The 23,711-nt window shown below is 36.5% G+C and overlaps 1 protein-coding gene across 2 annotated transcripts in view; it reads right to left on the bottom strand.

Moving 5' to 3' along the window:
- The window catches only part of LOC149535192 (Trimeric LpxA-like enzyme), a 288,509-nt gene that overhangs the window by 46,189 nt on the left and 218,609 nt on the right, over positions 1 to 23,711 (bottom strand). For both annotated transcript variants that reach the window (XM_089807588.1, XM_089807589.1), the window contains exon 13: positions 23,367 to 23,438. In XM_089807588.1, coding sequence (XP_089663714.1) covers positions 23,367 to 23,438 — 72 coding nt within the window. The remainder of the gene's footprint in view (positions 1 to 23,366; positions 23,439 to 23,711) is intronic.

Below are 23,711 nucleotides of genomic sequence, written 5' to 3'. Positions count from 1 at the left end.
GATTCATCTTCTCGCTTTTCTAAATTCCAAAATGTATCCATAGGAGGTATATAATTAGGACTTTCATCCAATATTTGGAAGAGAAGCATCAAATCAGGATCTTTTGGCGAGATTCCCAACTCACGAAACTTTCTTATCAATTCCTTGCATGAAGGCATGATGTCTGAAGGTACCTCCCGAAAAATATCCACCATCCTTATAAACAAATGTGCCGATGTCTCGCCTTCATATCTTTCTAGATTGAAAATGGCATCAAGTGGGTGTATCTCTACATCCTTCATGGTGTAACATAGATCCGCTTCGTGATCATAGTACATATTCTCCATAGTACACGATCAAATCACTTCCTTTTGAGTCTTCTCCCTCAGCAGAGTTACCAACTAGAATTTTATTGAATAGAGTCGCCACCTCTTTCAAGGAATGTATTGATCTTCCAAGTTCTTACATCCAACATAATACACTTACAATCAAATTGATACAACTTCTTTCTGATACTGATCTGCGAACTTAGAAATTCTGAGTAACTTTGCAATATGTATTACGAGCAACTCTCCCCAGCAGAGTCACCAATCTGTTCGTTCCCAAAACAACAGATTGGAAATCCAAGAGCTTGCGAGTTCTCTGATAGGACTTCTCAATCAGTTCCAGCCAACGAATGGGAATACTTCTCAATTCCCCTGCACTTCAGGCTCCGCTACACCCAAGTGGGTTAACCTTCACCTCGAACATCGACACTCTGGTTCAAGGTTTTTCTATAGCAAATTTAAACTTCTAGAGTTCTCTGGCTGGCAAGGTCCTTGAACTCAATTAAAATGAAAACTAGATGCTGAGTGTTTGAATATTTTATATAATTGAATAATAATTAATTTGATGCTTGTAGGAAAGAAGTTACAGATTTTCTGACCTCAATAATAAAAAGACCAATGCCTCTATTCATCCGGGCAATAGAGTCAACTTCAATGAATTTTTATGTACAACTTCATAAAGTTCTTAAGCACTTATACTGCCAACAATTAAATAATCAAGATGTGACAGAACCAATAATACGCAATCTTAAATTAGTCCAAATTGAATTTTAACTCCTCTGCTAGGGAGACAAACTGGACACAGATATGGAAATGATTTAATATTTCACAATACCTACGATGATCAAATTTAAAATGCTAAATGACTTATTTGACATTTCAGTTGTATACAGAATTCCAAAAAATAATTATAAAGGACGATTCATCTGCAGTTTAAATCTCCATGCCATTTAAATAATAAATAAAGGACATTTTATTTTATTATTAAAATAAAATAAATGAATTTATATTACAAAGTCATAATGTTGCTCCTTATCCCTCCATACAAAATTTAATAAAATACTTATTGTGAATGTGAATGTTCGAATATTTTCCTTCTCCAGCTTTTCACATATTTATATCTTTCTTCATTTGAAGTTATGACTTCTCACAATGAAGAGTCATATCTCTCTAAAAATAAATAATATTTCTTTAAAACTAAATAACGTTTCTCCTTAAATAATTGCATCTTTTATAACTCCTCTCTTAACATAGTTGAAAGGCCTTGAATATACTTAAATCACCATAGTTTCAAATTTATAATAATATTTCCCCCGGCACATTCAAGTTTGATTAAACTCACGGCATCACTTCTTCCTCATGTAGAATCCACGATCATGGTGATTGGTAGATGAAATATTTTGAATCAATTGCTCCCATATTTGACTGATTCTCAGTTATTGTGCCCTCTGTGGAATTTTGAATATATTTGCATTTTTCATTTGTATATCTTCCTGTGTTCGGTTTGAATCTCAATGGCGTCTGCACCATTTTCTTGAATTCCAATGTACGATATGAGCATCTCCCTACGATCCCCATGTCATTCCAGAGGCTTAAAAACAGATCCAGTAGTGATGCGGCTATCTCTTGAAATAAATATTAACAGGCGCTCAGGAATCATTCACAACAATGCAAATTCCAAATCTTATAACTCTCGATGGAAGCATTAAGTGGTCACACTAATCTCTGTATATGCCGCAATATATGACTTCATGATTGGGTATAAGCTAAATACTCACTGTCAATTTTTTTTTTTTTAAGGATACCCAATAATTGTTGCTATGTTTCCATACACTTGACTTCTTTTCTTACAATGTATATCAAACTGTGTAGTCATTTTAACTCTTTCTTTGGAAATGCTGCTTCAAATCATTATCACTCCTCATGTGTCAGAAGTGCAGACTATCTTCTCCAATCTGCTTACTTTGTTTGTGATGTTGCACATCTAACCCGTTTCCCTTAATAGTAGAAAATAGTCGCGCCACACTAGTTTGTGTCCAGTCTTTTCCAACCAAAGGCATCACCTAGCCCAGCACATCTGATTTAGTGATAATTCCATGAACATCCGATATCACAATTCGAGTGTTCCATTTCCACAAACAAATCCGAGCATTAACCTATTGCTTCCCCCATATAGAAGTCAAAAAGTAAAGGTGATCATGAATAATTTTGTGCTTTGATTAATCCTATCAATATATGTCGCGACTAACCCATAGTCGGTCCAAATCTATTTGACCATATGTCAAATGGAGCCCTATAGGATCAATGTGTTTATTTTAAGTTCACTAATAAAGCTGTGATATAGCTGAATAAGTGTATCACCACCTTGCAGAACAGAGGCAACTTTTAGAAAAATAATGGGAGAGAACATTTGAATGGAAGCCCTAATTTTGCTAAAATTTAGAGTTCCATTAGAGTAGCCAATAGACAATGTATAAACTTTTGCACAATGTACACCATTTCAAGGGCACCCCGCTCTATTGTAATATAATTATTTTATGCTTTAGACAATAGTCTACTTGTGAAGTACACCGGATGGTCTAATCCGTGATCGCCTGTCTGTGCTCCAATTGCATAGTACGATGCATTGACATGTACATGGAACTCCTTGTCCCAGTTCAGATAAGGCAGGATAGGTGTCGTGGCTAATCTTGTTTACAATCCTTCAAAGGCTTCATTCTGCTTTGGTTCCCATTTGTAGGGTTCACCCTTGCAGGTTAGTTTGTCGAGTGGGTAGGATATTTTTGCAAAATTCTTAATGAACCTTCGATAATATCCTATGTATCCGAGGAATGATTTTACTTCCGTTACATCCGTCGAAGGTGGCATTTCCAAGATTACCCGGATTTTGTTGGGATCCATCTTTAATCCTTCTTTGCATACGATGTGTCCCAATAGCTTCCCCTGCGGTACCATGAATCTGCACTTCTTCAGTGAAAGATCCCTGATGGATGCCCTTGCTGATCTGCTGTAGTTTTTAAATTAATAAACTATATTTTCCTGTGATTTCTTTGATGGTCTTTGAGAATAGACAGAAGTTGCAGAAGGTTTTGTTTTTGTTTTGTGTTTTTTGATAGTTTTCACAATAGTAATGACTAATGAACAATAAACATGAGAGACTTAAAATAAATAAGAACATAGAGCCAAATCAGAATTGCTATAAATCGTACCATGCAGATTTCTGATTTATAAAGCCAAATAATAAATTCAATGCAATTCCAAGGAGCTTACATCCAACAATGATGCCAAACTGCTGCAAATGGCAGCTGTAAGACTGCAAGGAATCACGTCCCAACTGAAAGAATCAATCTGTAACGCTGAAACCATAAATCTGCAACCTAAATCCACAATAAAGAATGGTGTACTCTATCCCTGATAGTAATGCACACAGTCTGAAGAATCCAATGCCAATAACTGCTGAGGGCTACATCCCAGCCAGTCCAGAACCTGGGGTTTGCGTCCCAGATGAAGAATTGCTCTCTCAGAGCCAATTCACAAAAACAAGTTTTTCAATATGCCAAAGATAATCTTAGAATGAAGCTTCCATCTCCTTATAACCCCCTCTCAATTGCAAATTGAACCCTAAGTGTCTCCAAGTGGCATTGTGTAGTGAAAATGTTATAATTTCTTATTTTAAAGTGGTCATGTTACTAGAAAATGACCTTTTTCCTCATAGATAGAATTCCATTCACTGAAATGCCTTGAGACCAAAGAGAAAGATTTAGAGAATTTTGAGACCTTTCCAACGAACTATCACACCGTAGGATGCACATCCAGATGAGGCCAAAAAACCCTTTATTACTCCAAAATGGCTAAAACTTAACCTTATTTAATTTATTTAATCAACAACTTAGGAAATATTAAAATATATTAAAATATTTCCCAAATGGTCCCAAAAGGCCCAAAATGACCAATCAAACATGAATCTGACCTTGTCACCTGTCTGTGACTGATGCCGAACAAGATGGGTCAACTGGCAATCCATCCCTAAAAATAAGAATGCCTCCTAAAAAATAGGAGATGCACTCTAAGTCTCCAAAAAGTTCGCCGAGGTCTCCAAATGCCTCCTAGACCACTCCTAGTCAATCCCTACAAATTAGGAATCTCTCCTAAATTGTAGGAAACTGTTGTCTACTGCTCCAAAGTACTTGGGAATTTCATGCATGACTCTCAAAGCCCTTGGGTTGGTTCCCTCTATGCTCTGCTGGCCTATGGGAACCAAATAATAGACCAATCTTGCTAGAAATGTTGTCATTAAGGAGGGGCAAAAATTGGGGACATGACATTCAGGTCTAGTGCCAGTCTTGCTCGTCTACATCTTTCCATGCATTCTCTAAGTGCGGTCAGATGTTTGTCCTCTGCACTAAAAATTGACCAATTGTCCAAAAATGCCTTGAAGTTTCTAACTGACATCTTATTGAAGATGTGCAAGATAATTCTCTAAAATGTTGTCAGGGCATTGCACAAGCCGAACGGCATTCTATTGTAGGCATATACTCCATCTTCTTCTATGAAGGTTGTTTTAAGCCTATCTTCTTCCATAACGGATATCTAGTTGTATCCAAAAAAATCCATCCATGAATGAATAAATTTCATGCCCTGCAACTTCTTGCAAAATGCTACAAGAACTCACGAATCTAGAGTGGTAGGTTATAGGGGTACTTTTCGACCGCTTCCTACCTTAGGCTGGAGACAACAATGAGAAAAAGGCAATGATAAGTAGATTCGAGGTCTAATACTTAGAGAATAAGAGTTGCAGACTGTGGTCGCCAAGCTGCATGGTCTCTTGGAGGTAAAGCGCAAGGCATCGCTGATTCATGTATCTGGAAAAAGCTGAGGGACCTGCACTCTCTGAATAGGCAACACCAGCGCCCTTTGATCTCGTAGTAGATGGGACATTGGAAAATGAAGTGGGCCTCCGTTTCCACCTCTACCAAGGTACACAATTGACAAATCCGATCATCTCTATCAATATGATGACAAATCTAAATCCGAAGCTGGTGGGAGCCAACTATGAAGGAACCAAGAGAGATATGCAGGGCATGGTTCCAATGCCAAGACAAGTAGCCTAGATGTGCAATAATCCCATCTTGGATATCCAGAAGGTGCTTAGCATAAAAGGTCATCTACAGAGGTAACCCCCAAAAGGGTTACTCCAAGTCATGATAATGTACTTTTTGTAAATAACAAGTCTGAAATGCCCGTTCAACTCCTGTTGTGAGGGGAGGAGGTGAGTGGGAGCATCCAACAAGAACTAAATGGGAGGGAGCTGATCAATCTCGATCACAATCGATCTCAGCAGAGTAGTCGCCCGAGCATACCAACAACGGGCCCAAGTGTTGTCAATAAAAACTATTATAGCCGACGAGTAGAGTTGGTATCTAAAAGGTTGCATGATGGTTGAGTCACCTCTTCAGGAAGTATATGTACATCATCCAAATGGACTTATGGATCATTATTGTAATTGGAATTGCATATTTGATTACATGAATAAAGTATTTGTTATGTGTTACATTCTAATCTATTAATGCAACAAATACTCATTTACCCTGTATGGTAAACATTTGGCGTCGTTGCCAGTCAAACCTAGTATACAAGAGGGTTATGAAGATTAATGCCAAATCTTCTCAATAAGGATAGGAGTGAAATAAAATACAAGGATGAGATACGCACAACACGAGATGCATTAATACTCACACAACAAGCAGAGCATACACAGAGGTTTCAGCAGCTCACCAATGGGCACCAAAGCGGTGAAGGAGCACAGACAGAGGGAGTGCATTCACCTAGCGGACCGAGGGGTGTCGAGGACTTGCTTGAAAAAATGTGCTAGAGATGGAATTTAGTAGAAGAGACAAGGGAGGAGTTCCTAAACTTGTATATGCCAAGGGTAGAGAATCCGAACGGAAGGGAAGGAACCCGTACGGCTCGAGGTGCCCAAGGACCACGAGCGTGCGCTAAACTCTTCGTTCCCGCTACACCTAACGAACGGATACAAGTAGAGAATTGAACAAATTCACTTGAAAAAGATCTCTTCAAACCGAATAACGCGATTGTCCATAGTAAGGTGGTTGTCCAAAGTAGCACAATTGTGCAGAACAATGTTGCTACTCAGAACAACACGGCTACTCAGAGTAGCACGGGTACTCAGAACAACGCGGGTGCACAGAACAGTGTGGGTGCACAAGTACCACAGATTCAGAAGAAATTAACAATCGCAAGACCAAAGGAGAAACTGTCGAAGTTTAATGGCGATGGGACAGCTGATCCAATCAGACACTATAAAACATGTGAAACAATCTGGATGGCGAATGGTGTAAGAGACCAGGATGACTGGGTCCGACAATTTCCTGCGACCCTACGGGGTGTAGCGATTGATTGGTTTTCGAATGTCGATCAGCAGAAGTTAGCTTCATGGCCGGACGTCAAGAAAGAATTCATTGCGAAGTTCCGAATACTGAAGGATGATAACAAGATAGTGGAAATCTACAGTACCAAGCAGGCCAAGAATGAAACAATCCACGTATACACAAGGAGGCTGAAAGAGCTAGTAGGAAAAATGGAAAGCCAACCAACAGATGGATTGAAGAATAGGTGGTTTGTTGAAGGGCTACGACCAGCATTGAAAAAGATGAAAATTGTACCTCCAACATCATACGTGGATGCATATACCCAGACAATGGACTTGGAGAGCAAATAGAAAACGGGTAAAAAGAAGAAAAACAAAACATTGGACTCGGAAGATTCATCCTCTGAAAGCAACAGCGATGAGGAGTCAAGTAAGAAGGTTTGAGCACTACAAAAGGACATGTTATGTATGATGGAGTTCAAAACATGAAAAAGAATCTTAGCCAAGCGAGAGAAGGGAAACTCTGGTGTACGGATTGTAAGGAGGAGGGCCACAAAAGGGCTCCAATCCAAAAAAACAATTTTGCGATATCTGCCAAATTGCGGGAGATTCCACAAAGGAATACTCGTTCAATATAAAAATGAAGGGACACCAAAAAGTATTGTTAACATAGGAAGTGTCCACCTTAGGAGCAAGAACGAATATGATACCATAACAACAACAGACGCGGACGAGGCGGTAACAACAACAATAATAATAATAGTGGTGGCCGAGGCCGGATACAGTATGATCCGAGTGGACGGCCGATGATACAATGTCGAGCATGCAACCTCTGGGGACACTTCGCTAGAGACTGTACCACAAAAGGAACACCACAACTATTGTGTAGATGGTGTGGTGCTAGAGACCACGAGGATTCGAAATGGCCTAAGCCCGAGGTAAACCTGTTAAGTATAGAAACAAGTGATGATGACGAGACATTAGCCATTACTCGTGTGCAAGCAAAAATGTATCCAAATCTAGAAGAGGAAAAGAAAAGTGTTGAATTTTCCTGAGGATCGCTACAAATGTAATTGCATTGTTGGTAAAGTATATGTTTTCCAATGGCAAGGATATCACTCTTATTTATATTAAGGAAGAGACATAAAGAGACATGTCTCTCCATTATTGTCTAATAAATATAATAACAAATGATTATTTAATAACATAATATCTCATATATATATATATATATATATATATATATATAAACATGCACTTTAGTCTCATTGTTTATCCAACTAAAGCTACCAAACATCAACACTCCCTCTTAGCTAGGAAGGATAAACACATGACCATATATTACCTCAATGTAATATAAACATATTGGGAATAATGTCCTCCAGAATGTCAACTCATTTGACATTCACCTCTTTGAGCAATGAACTCCTGAATGTTGAGTTGCACGATATTCACCAAAACTGTGAGTAATGGCCTCTTGAATGTCAACTCATTTGATATTCACCAACTACTCTGTGTAATGGCCTCTTGAACATTAATTTGCATACCATTCACCATGTACTCAAAATGTTCATAAGGTATGTGCACACTCATTCTCATAATGCTTACCATATTAACATCCACTATACAAGGTATAATCTATCATGATCTACATAGACATCGTAAGATATCCATCATAATAGAAAATTTTAAGTTATTGTAAGATCGTCACCTTTCAATAACTTCCGCAAATACCCGTGATAATCATTTGGAAGTCGTCACTTCATCATGATGTACACATGTGGCAGGCCCATTAAAATCATGTAGTCACATACGTGGACTTTCAGACTCCCTCTAAATATCAAATCTTTTGAGCTCCTTGTCTAATATTTCCTTTGATGAAGTGTTTGACTCCCTCTAAATCCGATATCAATCTCCCTTTTCGTGTGCCCTGTACTTTCCTCTTCAAAGGATCTTTTGGTGGCATGGACCAAGTTCCTTGTCTTGAACAACCGGGAGTCTCAAGTCTTACCCTACCCCACAGCACCCTTGTTTTTTTTTTTTGATTTGTTCAACATGGCAGCTCTGCCCACTTTACACCCAAGTAGGTGGATGACGATATCCGCAGGTCAAGGTAAGCTATTTTTTTGTTTTTATCCTTGTACGCATCTCTTGTAGAATTTATGTGTAATGTAGTTTAAATATCTTTTCATACATTTATATACTCAATAATGTTATCGTTGATATGATTTGTCCATTTTGACTTATCTCTCTTATGATCCAACTTCATGCATTCATAACTTTCCTTGATAGTCGAATGCTATGTATCTCAAACTCTTCGTTGGCTGCCGTGTATTTAAGAAACCTTCCACCTTGTTGGTTATTGTATGTCCAATTGCTTTTGCCCATGATTTATCACCACATCATCATAATTTCCGATATGTTGTAGCCCTCTACTCCATCTTTATTAATCTAGGTTTATGTCTTTTGGTGGTCCTTTTATTTCTATTGGCGGTTCCTTGTCCTTCAATATTTATTTTCATATTTTCTCAAGGTCTTCCTAATACTGCGCACCATTTTTTTTTTTTTTTAATTATAACATTCACATTTTGCTTTATATTCCCCTCATTGCAAGTAATGTACATATTTCTAGCCCATTTATGATAGGTCTACCTTCGCCATTTGTCTGCGTCTATAACTTATATCCCCTGGTTCTGAATGGTCCTTCCATTAAATGGCAGTAACTATACTCATTTGCAACTATCAACAATGATTGTGTCCATATGCATATGCCATACATCTACGTTTGCAACCTACTCTGATACCATGTTGAATTTTCCTAAAGATTGCTACAAATATAATTGCATTGTTGGTAAAGTATATGTTTTCCAATGGCAGCGATATCACTCTTATTTATATTGAGGAAGAGACACGGAGAGACATGTCTCTCCATTACTATCTAATAAATATAATAACAAATGATTATTTAATAACATAATATCTCATCTATATATATATGCACTTTAGTCTCATTGTTTATTCAACTAAAGCTACCACACATCAACAAAAAGGTTGCAGCAAGCACGAGCAGAATTAGAAAAAGAAATGGAGGCTGAAAAATCACAAAGGACACTGTTGGCACCTCAAGGAGGAAACTAGCAGAACAAAATATCATACGGAAGGTAATGCATGTCGAGGTTCCCATGAAGCTAAATGACCTTATTCTTACAATGCTGACCTTATTCTTACAATGCCTTTGTTATGCACTGCAATCCTAAAAATGACACCACCCTCGAAGGCGATAGAAGAACCAGGAAAAGACCTATTACATAGAAGCGACATGATCGTGGCAGACCCAATGCTACTTGCACTCACTACGGGAAGACACCCTGTAGTAGTAGAGATGGGTATTCTAGGATCCATCCTCATGGACACAATTGTAGATGGAGGATCTGGAGTGAATGTACTACCTGAAGATATATGGAAGAAGTTGGCGCAACCCAATAGTTCAGCAAGGGATCAAGCCTTTAGGGACTCTGATGGCACAACCTGTAACTATTGGGACACAACCATTCTTACTGGATTTCGTGGTTATAACATTAAAAGGAAAAGGGTACGACACCATCCTCGGATAGGGTTGGCTAGAATAGGCGAAAGTAAAACATGACTGGAAACCAAATACCCTGTCCATGGAAAGTAGAGGTCAGAGATTCATAATTGACCTACATACACAGATGGTAGGAGAGGAGGCAGCATCCTCAAATTCCAAAGGTGAAGGTGAAGGAGAAGACGAAGAGAAGAAACAAATGGAACCCAAAGAAGAAGGTATCCTCAAACTGGAAGGAGGGCCCAACGATAATGACCTGGATTCAGTAAATGACCTACTCCATTGGCAAATGGAGGACTACAAGCTCTTTCCGAGCTGTAACATGTTAGAGCTCGAGCATGGAAATAAAGGAAAGGAAAATGAATTTAAGAAGGAATATAGAGAAATGAAGGAAGGAGAGGCGCAAATAGATGAAACACCTGCGCATACATTTAATGAAGACAAGCCTATTAAATATGAAGAACCCACAGTAAAGATGATGAACTTAGGGGATGAGGCTAACCTGAAAAATATATTTGTGGGAGATGACTGGAATCCAGTTCTGAAAGCGGCAACATTTAAAATATTTATGGAATATAAGGATGTTCTCGCGTGGATGTATAAAGACCTGAAAGGGGTACCACTGGAATTATGCATCCACCGCATCCCACTGATAGGAGCAATACCAGTACGGAAGCGGTCGTGCTGGATGAACAAAAATTATGCCACATGGGTCACAGATGAGATCAACCGAATGCTTGAAGCAAGCATTATTTTTATGGTACAGACGAGTGAGTGGGTATTGCTGATTGTGATATCTCTAAAGAAAGACACCACTCAGATAAGGATATTTGAGAACTTTCGATGCTTCAATACAATATCAATTAAGGATCTATTCCTGATACCATTCACTGACAGCAAGGTTCACTCAGCAACTCCATTCCTCCAACGGTTCTCAAAGATAGTGCGAGGCTTTCGGTTTCCCTAGAACATACCCTTCAGTGCTAGACTTCTTCATGTTGAGGAAGGACCCCTAGTCCTTGCCTTTGCTGTTTTTTTTCTTTAGCTTTCTTGCTCACTCCTTCCTGGACACCGTTCGGTGCTCTTATTATTGGTTGCCTCCTTGGATGTAAGCTTTCAGTCCCTTGGACCCTTTTGGTGTTCGCTAGTTGGGCATTAATAAATTTATCTTATCATATCTTATCTTTAAGCGAGGTAGTCTTTAACAAGACTTTCATGTAAATATCTCAACGGAGTGAACATTGTATTAGTGGTTGCCTTCGCAATTTTCTTTAGCTTTCCTGCTCACTCTTTCCTGGACACCGTTCGATGCTCCTATTATCGGCTATCTCCTTGGATGTAAGCTTTCAGTCCCTTGGACCCTTTTGGTGATCTCTTGTTGGACATTAATAAATTTATCTTATCTTATCTTTAAGCAAGGTAGTTTTTAACAAGACTTTCATATAAACCTCAACAAAGTGAGCACTGTTTTAGTGGGATAAAATCCCTTAGCAGAGTAGTCTTTAATAGGACTCTTAGATACATCTAACAATGTATAAGTCACTCTAAACTAGATGTATAGGGAAAAACTTTTTACTATAGTGAAGAATTGTGAGTGTCATCCCCGCAACAATTTTTCCCTTTAAGAAAGGGTCTCTGAGAGAGCAAAAATCAGGGTGTTACATGTTCTTGATATGTTATTGTTTACAACATTACTTTACATTTCAGCACATAGGTAGGCAGGATTACATTACTCCATATTTCTTCAAGCTAATGGTTGAAAGTGTAAATAGATTAATTGAATTGTAATATTGTATTAGTGGGATAAAGTCACTTAGTAGAATAGTCTTTAATAGGACTCTTAGATACATCTAACAATGTATAAGTCACTCCTAATCGGATGAATCACTTAAAAGGTGACAATTGTAGCTCCTAACAGGGCAAAAAAATTTACTATAGTGAAGAGTTGTGGGTGCCATCCCACTGGACTTTTCCCTGTAGCAAAGGGTTTCTGCAAGACTGAAAATCAGGCTGTTACATGTTGTTCTTGATATTTTATTGTTTATTGCAATACTTTACGTTTCAGCACAAAGGTAGACAATATTACATTACTGCATATATCTTCAAGCTAATGGTTGAATGGTTGAAAGTGTAAATAGGTTAATTGAATTGAAAGGCTAGCAGTGAAAGCCAAAACTTTGCACTCAACCATTGAACAATGTTACAAGTCTAGACATGCGATTCAAGATGCACGTGAAGGCTTTCAAGAGCACATCAGACCCGACACCATAGAGGTTTTCGTAAGGCCTCTATGACCAACACTTCACCTTGACACAAAAGAATGGGTACAAACCAGAAGATGTGACACATCCAAGGATTGACATATTACCAAATATGAAGTTCATGTCACTTTGGCCACTTCTACCACAAAAACTATTTAAACAATATTGATTGAACTTTTTCGATCCATTAAAATTCAGTACCATGCATCTACATCATAGTTATGAGACTTGGACTCACCACAAACATTGCCTGCTGATATTTTGACTCAGGCTCAACAAAGACTTGGTCATTACTTGAAAATTGGAAAAACAATAAAATATAGAGATATTTAAGAATTTAAAACTTCATTCCTGAAACCTCTATAAAAAAAAGACATTAAAAATTTAAAAACACAATAATGAAATCAAACAGTAGCTGCGTTGACCATATACACAAGTATACATCAATCAAATGAGTATTAAAAAATTTATTGTTTAGCCTAAGGAAATAACATTCTTAGGCATATAAATCTAAAATTATAGTGTCAAATATTGAAAAAAATGGTATAGTAAAATTCATGGCATCAAAACAAATGTCAAAGCAAAAACAAAAGTCTATGGCTCAAAGAAACTTACATAACTCATATTAGCATCATGATAAACCTTGTGTTTGTGCTCATTTAAAAGAAAAGTGAAAAGACTCATTTCAAAACGAAAGCTAATATAAAAGAATTTTGAATAAAAATGGAGTAAAAGAAACAAAAAAAAAATCTTCATCCTATTGTCCGAAACAGAACATCTGATTAAAAGCGACACAGAAAATAGCTATTTGAATAAATGGATCTTCTCAATGATTTTGATGCTCCTCATTTGTTCTGAAATATTGCAGATTTTCTAAAGAAACTTATCTTATCTAAAGAAACTTGAAACCCTAAGCACTAACCCCATGACAACTGTAGCCTTTATGACTTTCCTGCTTCACAAGTAAAATTGAATGGTTCCCTAAGCCCCGTCATAGATAAATTTGTGAGAAACCCCTCCTTATGCTGATGTTTTTGAGAGTTCTTGGGTTTGACATGTCTGAATAATTCTGTCAAGCACAGTTGTATGAAAAACCTTAATCTGGAACTTGACAAAAACTGGCAAAAACAAGCACAAAATCTCCAAAAAAATCTCAATTAAGATTGCCGATATAAATTACTGACATTCTCTCCTGAAATCTGCCATTGAAAGCCTTTGATCTTGTCAATAGATCAGCATCATATATAATCAACCCCTATGTGAAGCCTTGAAAACTTCATCACTTTTTTTTGTAAAAATCTATTGTTATCTTCTATAATGGCAAACAAATAAAACCTGCAAAGTTCATGTTGTGCATACTCAACAATAAAGACCAGATGAAGATATATTGATACTAAACCTGCAATAAAATGATTGAGCCCTCCTGTGGTATTTTAAGGTGGGGTACATAATAAGAAATCCTCTCTACTGCAGTTAGTTGAAAGGTTTCAAAAAACTCTCAATTTCTCTTTGATGCAAAGCTGTAATGATATAATCTAGACTATAGGCCTCTGTACAGTAAACAACCGTTGTACACAATGCTGCTGAAATTTAGTTTCAAACTTTCACAAATACTAGCATCACAAGACACTTCATTGATCAAGCCCTACATGCCATAAAAATTAATTATATTGCTTTAAAACCCTAAAAAGTTTTCTCCAGGCAGCGACAGTCCTACAGCGGTTCTACATGGCATTCTAAGAATTTGGATTGTTCACAGGTTTACCCCTCTATTACTGATTTCTTTGTCAAAAGAAAGGACCCTTAGTCCTTATCTTGTTTTCTCTCTTATTTTGTTTCTTGCTTTTGTTTCTTCTCAATCACCATTTGGTGCTTCTTCTTTGGCTGACTCTTCTGTTTGTATGCTCGGTCCCATAAACCTTATTGGTTTTTCGTGGACATTAATATTATTATCTTATCTTATCTTATCTCCTTAATTTGGGGCAGAAATCTCTACACACATCAATTACAAGCCAGAAAACAGTGAAAAAAGCTGAATCAAGGCTAAAACCTTGCTCAAATGTGCAATCCTTCACAAATCCTAGCTGCAGCCAAATCTAACCTATGAGACTCACTCGGTCTAGTAAGCCTACTAAACATGCAAGGTACATGAGACTCAATTCCCCAGGAGCTGGTCACAATTGCTCACCTAGCCAAGTCTTGGCAAGTCCAAGGGAGTCTTGTAATGTTAATCTACATAAGTAAATTGTGGTTTCCCAAAGTACCTGAACAAGTGGTTTAAAGGAAGGGTCATGCCAAACAATAGTGCTCAAAGTACAACCCAAATCATTTAAAGAAGATAGTAACTGAGTTTGGAGTTCAATACAAATAACAAGTGATAGAACTAGGCACATCATGGATTCAAAAAATTCTAAATTCTAAATATCACAAATCTCTCCAAATTGATGACCAGCGTTAACCCAAGTTCCTTGTTATTACTTTTTTTTGTCAAATGCTTGATATTCGTGCTTCATTTCAGAGTTACGAGTGTGTGAAAATGAATGGAAATATTTATGTTGGTAGATGTTAGTAGCGTGTTATTGTAAATTTTCTTGGAATTTGAACTGCTCTGTTTACTTAAGGAAATGAACTTAGTAACTTGAAAGGCCTGGCTAGTTACCTAGGAGGCAAATGGGTCAGATTGTGTAGGGGTCAGATCTGCCCATTCCTCCAAGTAGACAATAGCCATCAAATGGACAAAGTGCAAAGACCACTAGTAATCACAGCAAAGCAGTCCCTTGTGTTAAATGATGATTTAGTGATGAATCCTCCATCAAATGCATAACCCACTTGTTAATCAATATTCCAGGGCAAATGCAATTTCAAGAAAAATGTTCCTTATAGTACCAAAGTCTATAAAGGTATAATCTGTAAAATTGGAGGCCCACGAGTTATGTGGTGCTAGATGGCATGCCAAGAGAATTGAGATCACTGAAAAGAATGCCATTACGCTTGAACTTAAGCATAATAAATTACGTCTCTATAAACATGTGTTAATCATCCATGAAATGGGGCGATGGGGCGCATCCCTATCCATAGACACATTTACCCTATTGTTAATCTTATCGAACTAGATCAGTTTTGCATAATATGCCAATTCCAATTATTGACGGTGGGGAGTATTCTTATTATAACATCAACATTGGATATATTAGACTAATGAAAACTTAAAGTGAATATTTTATCATTACTATGTTTTCCATAATTAGAGTTTTTTTTGAAATAAATGGCATTTCAAACTATATGAAAAAATCAAGGAAGTTCTATGAAATTGACATGTTTGATAATTAAGTGGATGTTTACTTTCCTTTATATGTATAGAATGCCAATGAGAATCATGCTGTTTATATGTTAAGGGAGAGTCTTGGTGTAATGTTTCTATATGTGTGGAATGGAATTAGACTTTACAAGGTATGATGTTGAAGATGATAGGCTGATAAAGTTGTATAATGATTTCATGATGATTTTAAATGGCTTGTTGAGGATGCCACACTATGGATTGCTTATGATTCTTATGTTTCACATGCATATATGATGGTTATGATGTGAATTGGAAATAAGGATAAATTCTTTAATTATGATAAGATGGATACTGACCTAATTATGTGATTTTTGTGAGTGTCTGTGTAGTATATTAGTTTTAGAATATAATCTCTCATTACTACATAACTCCATTACTTTCCTCTTAGTTTTGCTTGTTTAGCCTTCCTTATTGTCAGGCTGGGATCTTTCATGTCAGGAAAGATTTCGAGGAAGCTTAACAGCTTTGTGGTAGGGTGGTAAAGCACTCATACAATATTCTTGCCTCTCGTGTTCTTAGACAGGTTCTGGAGCTCTTTTCAACTTGGTCGTCATGGTTAGACCCTCTGGTATCTAGTATCTTAATCTGGTAACGAAATTATGGTTTCTTTGAATTTGAGCATATATGTATATGTATCATTTTTGTTAAAATTAATGATAGTTAATCAACTAATGTTAACTGGCCAATATTCAAAAGAATTTGATTCTCGTTGAATTTTCCACCTTTTATGGGGATTGCTAGACACACAACTATAAGTCAACTAGTTCACTTTATGTTGTATGAGTTGATGACATGGGTTGCATATTTTGTCTCTTAGCTATGATTACTTTTGACATAGAAGGATATGATGTTCCTTATGCATGTCATGATCTTGAGTTAAAATTGCATTCCTTTAAAGATTGTCAAAAATGGAAGGTTTATGGAATAATTGGTAATTATCCTATCTCATATGGTTATGATTATATTTTGATTAAGTTATGTGGTGGTATAATATGCATATTTCAGTATTATACCTGAAGTATTTGTTCTTGCAAGTGTAATGCAAGAAGAGTGCAAAATTTTGCTAACTGTGAGATAGTCAAATGATGGTTGACTTTTCACAAGACTGTGAGTGCCTACCAGATGAAGACGTGGCTTGTGATAGAAAAGAAAAATGCCTTTAATTGTGCAAATAGCATGTGATGCACATGTGGAGCAAGAATTATGTTTATGCCATATTTATGTGGTTCATTGAGTAACCTAGTATGATAAATAGGAAGAACATGGATTTCATTTGAAAAAGTATTGCATGTTTCATAATGCATTTAGAAAAATTTGATTATCAAGATAAATCGCATGAGATGCATGTAAACTTTCCTAAGCTAGATACCTAATAAATAATGTACTAATTTCATTTATCCAAAATTCATGTAAGGTCAAAGGCATAGATATTTTCTACAATGCTATGGACATATTAAACTATTTACAAGGTGGCTTCTAGGAAATCAACTTTCTAGTTGAAATATGGAAAGAGGTTGCAGTACAAATAGAGTACCTTGAACTTAATCCAAGGAAAAAAGTCAAAATAGTAAGTATCAATAACAAGCAACATAAACCATATGGAAAAAAAAATTGAATCTTTTATGCACATACCAAGCAAATACAGCTGCAATAGAGTTCTATACAAGAAACTTCACAACTATTATTGTTAAGAGTCAAAATATACTCAATGGGGTTGTTTTAAAAACAATGCTCGTATAGTATTAAGCATAATTGAACAAGATGAGTACCAAGTATGTCCTCAGCATTAATGAGTATTAATTACATTTCAACTAGTGTAACATAGGTGCATGTACCCAGGGTAAAACCCAAGCACACCATATGCGTGTACTTCCCAGGTGCGGGGACATCTCGTGTACGCGCTCTGCCACCGCCGCACAGGAGACACCGTACCACGGCCACACTGATTGGCGCACCCAGCAAGGACATGGGGATGCGAGTGCGTCTCGGGTGCAAGGGTACCCTGATGCACACCCCGTGCACAGGGTGCGTCTGGCGCCCAAGTTAAAATGTTCAAATCTTTAAAAAAAAAATTATAGTATTTTTTATTGTTGTTTTTTACATGGGAACCCTAATTGGGTGTGGTCCCATGAGCTGTCTTTCAAGCCTTAATAAGGCCAATACACCTCATTTTCATTTCACATTTCTATTTCATTGTTTTGGAGCGACAAGGAGCAAAGTGAGAAAAAGAGATTGGACACATTCGAGAGAGCTTAATGAGTGATTTTGCAAGGGATTGGAAGATCAAGAGGAGCAAGAAGATTTGATTTTAAAAGTGATTCATCAAACTCAAGGTAGGTTTTTTAGTATTTTTTGTTTTAGATTCTAGAATTTATTTTTACTTTCATCTTTGCATTTTATTTTTCTCAGTTTCATTCTTGATTCTTAAATCTTGTTGATACTAGATAGTTCTATGTTATTATTTTTTTAATTTTATTATTATTCTATGGTTTTTACTTTTTTTATTAAAATAGGCTGAAACGTGTTTAATTTACTATTTTTTAAGTTTCTAAAGTTTTAAGCAGGCTAAAACTAGTTTATTTTAATGTTAATTTTTTTTTTTGAATTACTAATAATTAATAAAGGTGAAATTTACCATAATCATTTTTATTTTGTGAAATGTAGTTTCTACATTCTAAAATGCATCCAGTCAAAGTGTAGATGACATGGAAATTAATGAGGGAAGTGCATTTGACTATGAGCCCGAGGGGAGTTATCATGGGGTTGATGCAGATGCCCAATTTGATTCAGAGCCTCCTTATGTTGCACCGAGGGTGCTTTCTATTGATTGCCCTTCAAATATTTTGGCACGGTTTGCTAGGGGCCCTTATGATCCAAAGTCCCATCTAAAACAATTTGCTATCAGAATTACACTCCCTACAGTTGTAGGTGGTGGCACACTGAAATGGAAGTGTAGTATATATGGTGCAGAATGGTATGGCAGCATTACGAAATTTACTACACACCTTTTTTGGACTGGGTATGGTGTGAGCTCGTGCCAATTCTTGGAAGATCCTATGAATGTGAAATACAATATTAAAGTGAACAAACTATAGGACATTCTTGACAATACTGCAGTCCCAGTGCCTAAATCTTAGGCTGCTAGGCAACAGGAAAAGAATATGCAATAGTTACAGGGGCAGCGAGATATATCTACACATATCTTGTATCAGAGAGTAAGGACTATGTCACTTACATCATCCATTCCCTCATTTACACACAGTTCAATAGAGGATAGCAGTAGGGGGAAACAGAAAGCAAGTGAAATTCCTAGTGGTCATAGTTGAAAAACTCGGTTTGGCAATATCGCGGCTAGGTCAAAATTTTTACAAAACTCGAAATCGCCAAAAAGTCAGCAAAAAAACCAACATTTTTATTGAACATTTGAAAATACCTAGTTTTTATAAATATATATTAATAAATAATCATGAAGACTATAAATAAATATATTTGTTCTCTATAATGAATTTATAATTTATAAACACTATAAACTTATAAATGTTGTTAAGAAACAATGCATATGCATATTAGTATTATGAATATATATACAGTTATTAATTTATACTAATTTATAACTCTCTATAATGAATTTATTAATAGACAATATTATACTACTTTAGTATTAATATATAGTATTATAAATCTGTATTCTACAATATTATAAATTTTCAAAACCAATTCAAATAAATTAAAGTTTGAAATAATCTATAAACTCGCGATCATCAATTCATAACTTATAGTTATATAAATTTACAACTTATAGCTCTATAAAAATATATATAGTGATGTTGACGTGTATACAAGAGCATGATAGTGATGGTATATGAAGAGATTTGACTACTATGCATTGACTTCCCAAGTCATTCATAAGGGATGAAATTTGGCATTCTTACAAATTTACATTAAATTTCCAAAAATGTTTTCTATAACTTGTTGAAGAGCAAAACCATTATGAGTGTATCCTACAATCAGCACTCCATATGATGGCATCTTTGAGGCATATTGTCAAAATAGTTCCTATGTCTGAATTTGTGCTCCTACATTTTCTCAACAATCTAAATCTATGTGCCTTAATAGTCCTCAATAATTGCACCTTTCCTCACCAGCCATTGCAGCCCTTTTGTACACCGTCGCACCCTGCAGGAAATTGGAAAAACTCAACGTTTTTTAGAAAAATTTATCGTTTTTCAAGTTGACTTAATCAGCAGTTCTTTGACCCAAAAATCATAAAAACCGTGATTTTTTTCATCCCTAATTCAGTGCGATTTTTTAAAAACATCGTTGATGGTTTATTTGGCAATTATATCGGATGCCCATTTTGCTCACAATATCTCGCGATATTAGCGATATATCACCAATTTTTAAAACTATGGTAGTAACCCCATTGCTCAGTTATTTAACATGCACGCAAGGGAGTGGTTAGATGATGCCACCATTTCTTTCTTCTTTTCCAATAGCATCCCAATGCATGTAGCTCGATCTCTCTATTTGTGAGGATGATGTCCATGGTGGCGAAAGAGAGAGGGCCATCATTTGTGCCACCAGGTGAGCACAAGTTGAGGACCATGGTGTTGGATAGGGCCTATGACAAGGTTGGGGTCTTGATGGAGCATATGAAGGTATGTTGGATTGAGTCAGGCTACAACAATATCATGGATGGGTGGACAAAGATTAATCATCATCCACTCATCAACATTATGGTCACATGCACAGGGCATCGTAAAGATGCTAATTTTCAGTTATGTGTGCTTAGGGATGTCATTGAGGAAGTTGGGCCACAAAATGTGGTCCAAGTTGTGACAGATGCAACACGTGTGAAAAGCTGTAGGGAGGTTTCTTGAGGCAGCCTATAGGCATATTTAGTGGACTCCATCTTGTGTTCATGCCATGAATAATGCACTCAAAGACATGGGGAAAATTGACTAGATTAGACGGGTTGTTAATGATGGGAGAGAGGTACAGATGTTTATTTGCAATCACCTTACATCACATGCACTTTTCAGGGGCTTCACAAAAAAGCAGTTCCTAAAACCAGTTGAGACCAAATACACCTCATTACATTCTCTTGGAGAGAATGATTGAGTTACAAGTCATTGCAATTCATGGTTATAACACAAGAATGGAATCAATGGCATGAGTCCAAAACAAAGCAAGGTAAGAGGGTGAAGGGCACAATGAAGAGAGATAAATTTTGGAGTGATGCAAAATACATAGTCTCCATCATTACTCTAGTGCTCAAGTAATTAGATATGGAGATGCAGATACACCTAACCTTGGAGAGGTTTATGAGTGCACTGATTCCATACTTGGGCAGATGAGGGTTGTTGTGCATGAGAGGGACCCCACTCTAGCATTTTATACAAAGCATATTCATCCCATCATTCACCACACATGGGAGAAGTTGTACACTCCTTTGCACTTGGTTGTCTATGCATTGAACCTGAAGTGATACATGTCTAGGCCTACCATAGTCACACCACTTCAAGATGATGAGGTGAAGGACAGGTTCTTTCGGTGCATTGCCAAGATGTATGACAGTGACACTATTGGTGATATTTGCTCCGAGTGGTCGGAATTTGCTAGTCTTACAAGTAATCTGTAATAAGTTCTTTATTACTTATAAGCTATAAGTTATAACTTATTTTAATATTATGTTGTAAATTGTAGGATACTCAGATATTGCAAAGGTGAATCTCAAAACTATGGCACAAAAGCATCCCAATTTGTGGTGGAAATATCATGGATCAAAGAGGTCAAAGATTGCCTCACTAGCCATCTGATTCCTTTCTCAAGTTTGAAGTTCCACCCCTTTATAATCTTAACTTTGAGAGTTTTACTTTACTGATTTATGATTCATTGATTTATCATTTATCATTTCTCACAATTGAATGAACATTTGTTCGTAACTTTCAACTTTGTTATCTCAGGTTTGTAGCTCCTGAGCTGCAAAGAGGAATTCATCTACCCATAGCTTCATCCACTCTGTTAAGAGGAACAAACTTATCTCTAAGAACACAGAGAAGCTAGTTGTTGTACATGGTTTCTTGTGGATTAAAGATCGCAAGACACACGAGTACAAGGAGAGCCCAACATCAGGTTGGGATGCAGAGCCTGAGGATCGGTCTCAGATTAATGAGATGACGATGTAACAGAAACCGATGTAGGGCCAATTGCTATTCCTTTGGAAGATCTTACCATTACCCATGAGGAGTCTAGTAGTTCTAGTGATGAGGACTTCGATTTAGAGGAGCTCGTACCCTTACATTCTCATTATTAACATTTTGTAATTTGTACTCACTTTGATATGGCCATGATACATTAATTCATTTCAATGTTTCATGCTATTCTTCTCTTTGTAACCATGAGAATCTTTATGATATATCATATTTGAACAATGAATTTTGAGTCTTTCATCTATGTCATTTGATAGTCATTGGTTGACTCACATGGTACTATATTTGATAGTCATATTAAGCTATCCCCAAATCAAGGCCCTTTTTTTCTCACACCCGAAACTTGTCTTGACGTCCCCCTGCGCCACATAACACTGATTTCAACCTAAATATGAATTTACTGTACTCAATGTATATGGACCATATCAATGAAATTGAATTAAAAGAAGTTGATGTCAGAAGATACAGAAGCTTAACAATTATTTCCCCATGGTCTTCCACTTACTGATAAAGTTTTCTGAACTTTGCAACATTATTGTGTACAATTCTACATTTGCAATATTTTGATTGGTTAAGGATCCCTTGACTAAATGTGATTCAAATGCAAATAAGCTACACTTGTCAAATAAGTTAATTAGTACCATTAACAAATCTAACAGGCAAGAATGATCATCGAAATACAAAAGCTTTTGAATCGTAATCAGGGTACCAAGTTCCAAGGAAACTACCTAAACAATTGGCTAATGGAATGATAGTGGAAAATGAGATTCATTTATAGCATCATTGCATGAACCATGCAAAGACCAAATGATTAAATTATATCAGCCTTAATGGCCACAAAATCAGCTATCCGTATGTTTACAGAACTAGAGTCAATATGCTCAGAAGACCTTATCTCAAACAAGGCATTCCCTGACCGTAAAACTTCTCGTGTGTGGCTAGTTCTAGCCACAAATCAATGGTTGTGCCTTTACAGGCAAATGAGAACAGATTCTCTGATTTTTCTAATAAATGATTTTTATATAGTTATAAACTGCATCAAGATCATTTATTAGTGAATTGCAAGCACAATATATGTTTGTATGCCAAAATAAAAACCATGCAAAAAAATGCAACTGAGAATGAGATGAGTATCCCCTAAGTCAATTAATCTCGATTCACTTTCAAAATCCATGACCTTGAATTCTTCATTTTCAATAATTGAGTTTATTCAATAGAACAATTACATACATACAGCCTATCAACTAAATAAATAAATTATATATTGCATTTACCTTTGAGAATACAGGAGCAAACTCTTTTCCTGATTCCAAGCAAATTTCTTCAAATTTCAGGAGCACCTCAATCTGCATCAACACAATTCTACTAATCTAAATCTCATCTATAATTCAAGTACAACAAATCGCTATAGAAACAACATTGCTTTAACTTTGATCTCACTCAAAAAAATTGCAACCATAGAAAATTATGCAACCTATATAAGCATACATTTTTATCGTCTTCTGAAATATAATAACCATAAACTTGGACATAAACAGGAAAAAATTGAACTTGGACATAAACAGGAATTTTTTTAAGTTAAAAATGGACTAAAAACACAAAAAAGAGGAGAAAAGAAA

The sequence above is a fragment of the Cupressus sempervirens genome, chromosome 10 (assembly GCF_028749045.1).
Source record: "Cupressus sempervirens isolate cs-2001-9-10 chromosome 10, ASM2874904v1, whole genome shotgun sequence".
Lineage (NCBI taxonomy): Eukaryota > Viridiplantae > Streptophyta > Pinopsida > Cupressales > Cupressaceae > Cupressus > Cupressus sempervirens.
This window is presented reverse-complemented; position numbering and strand designations above follow the sequence as displayed.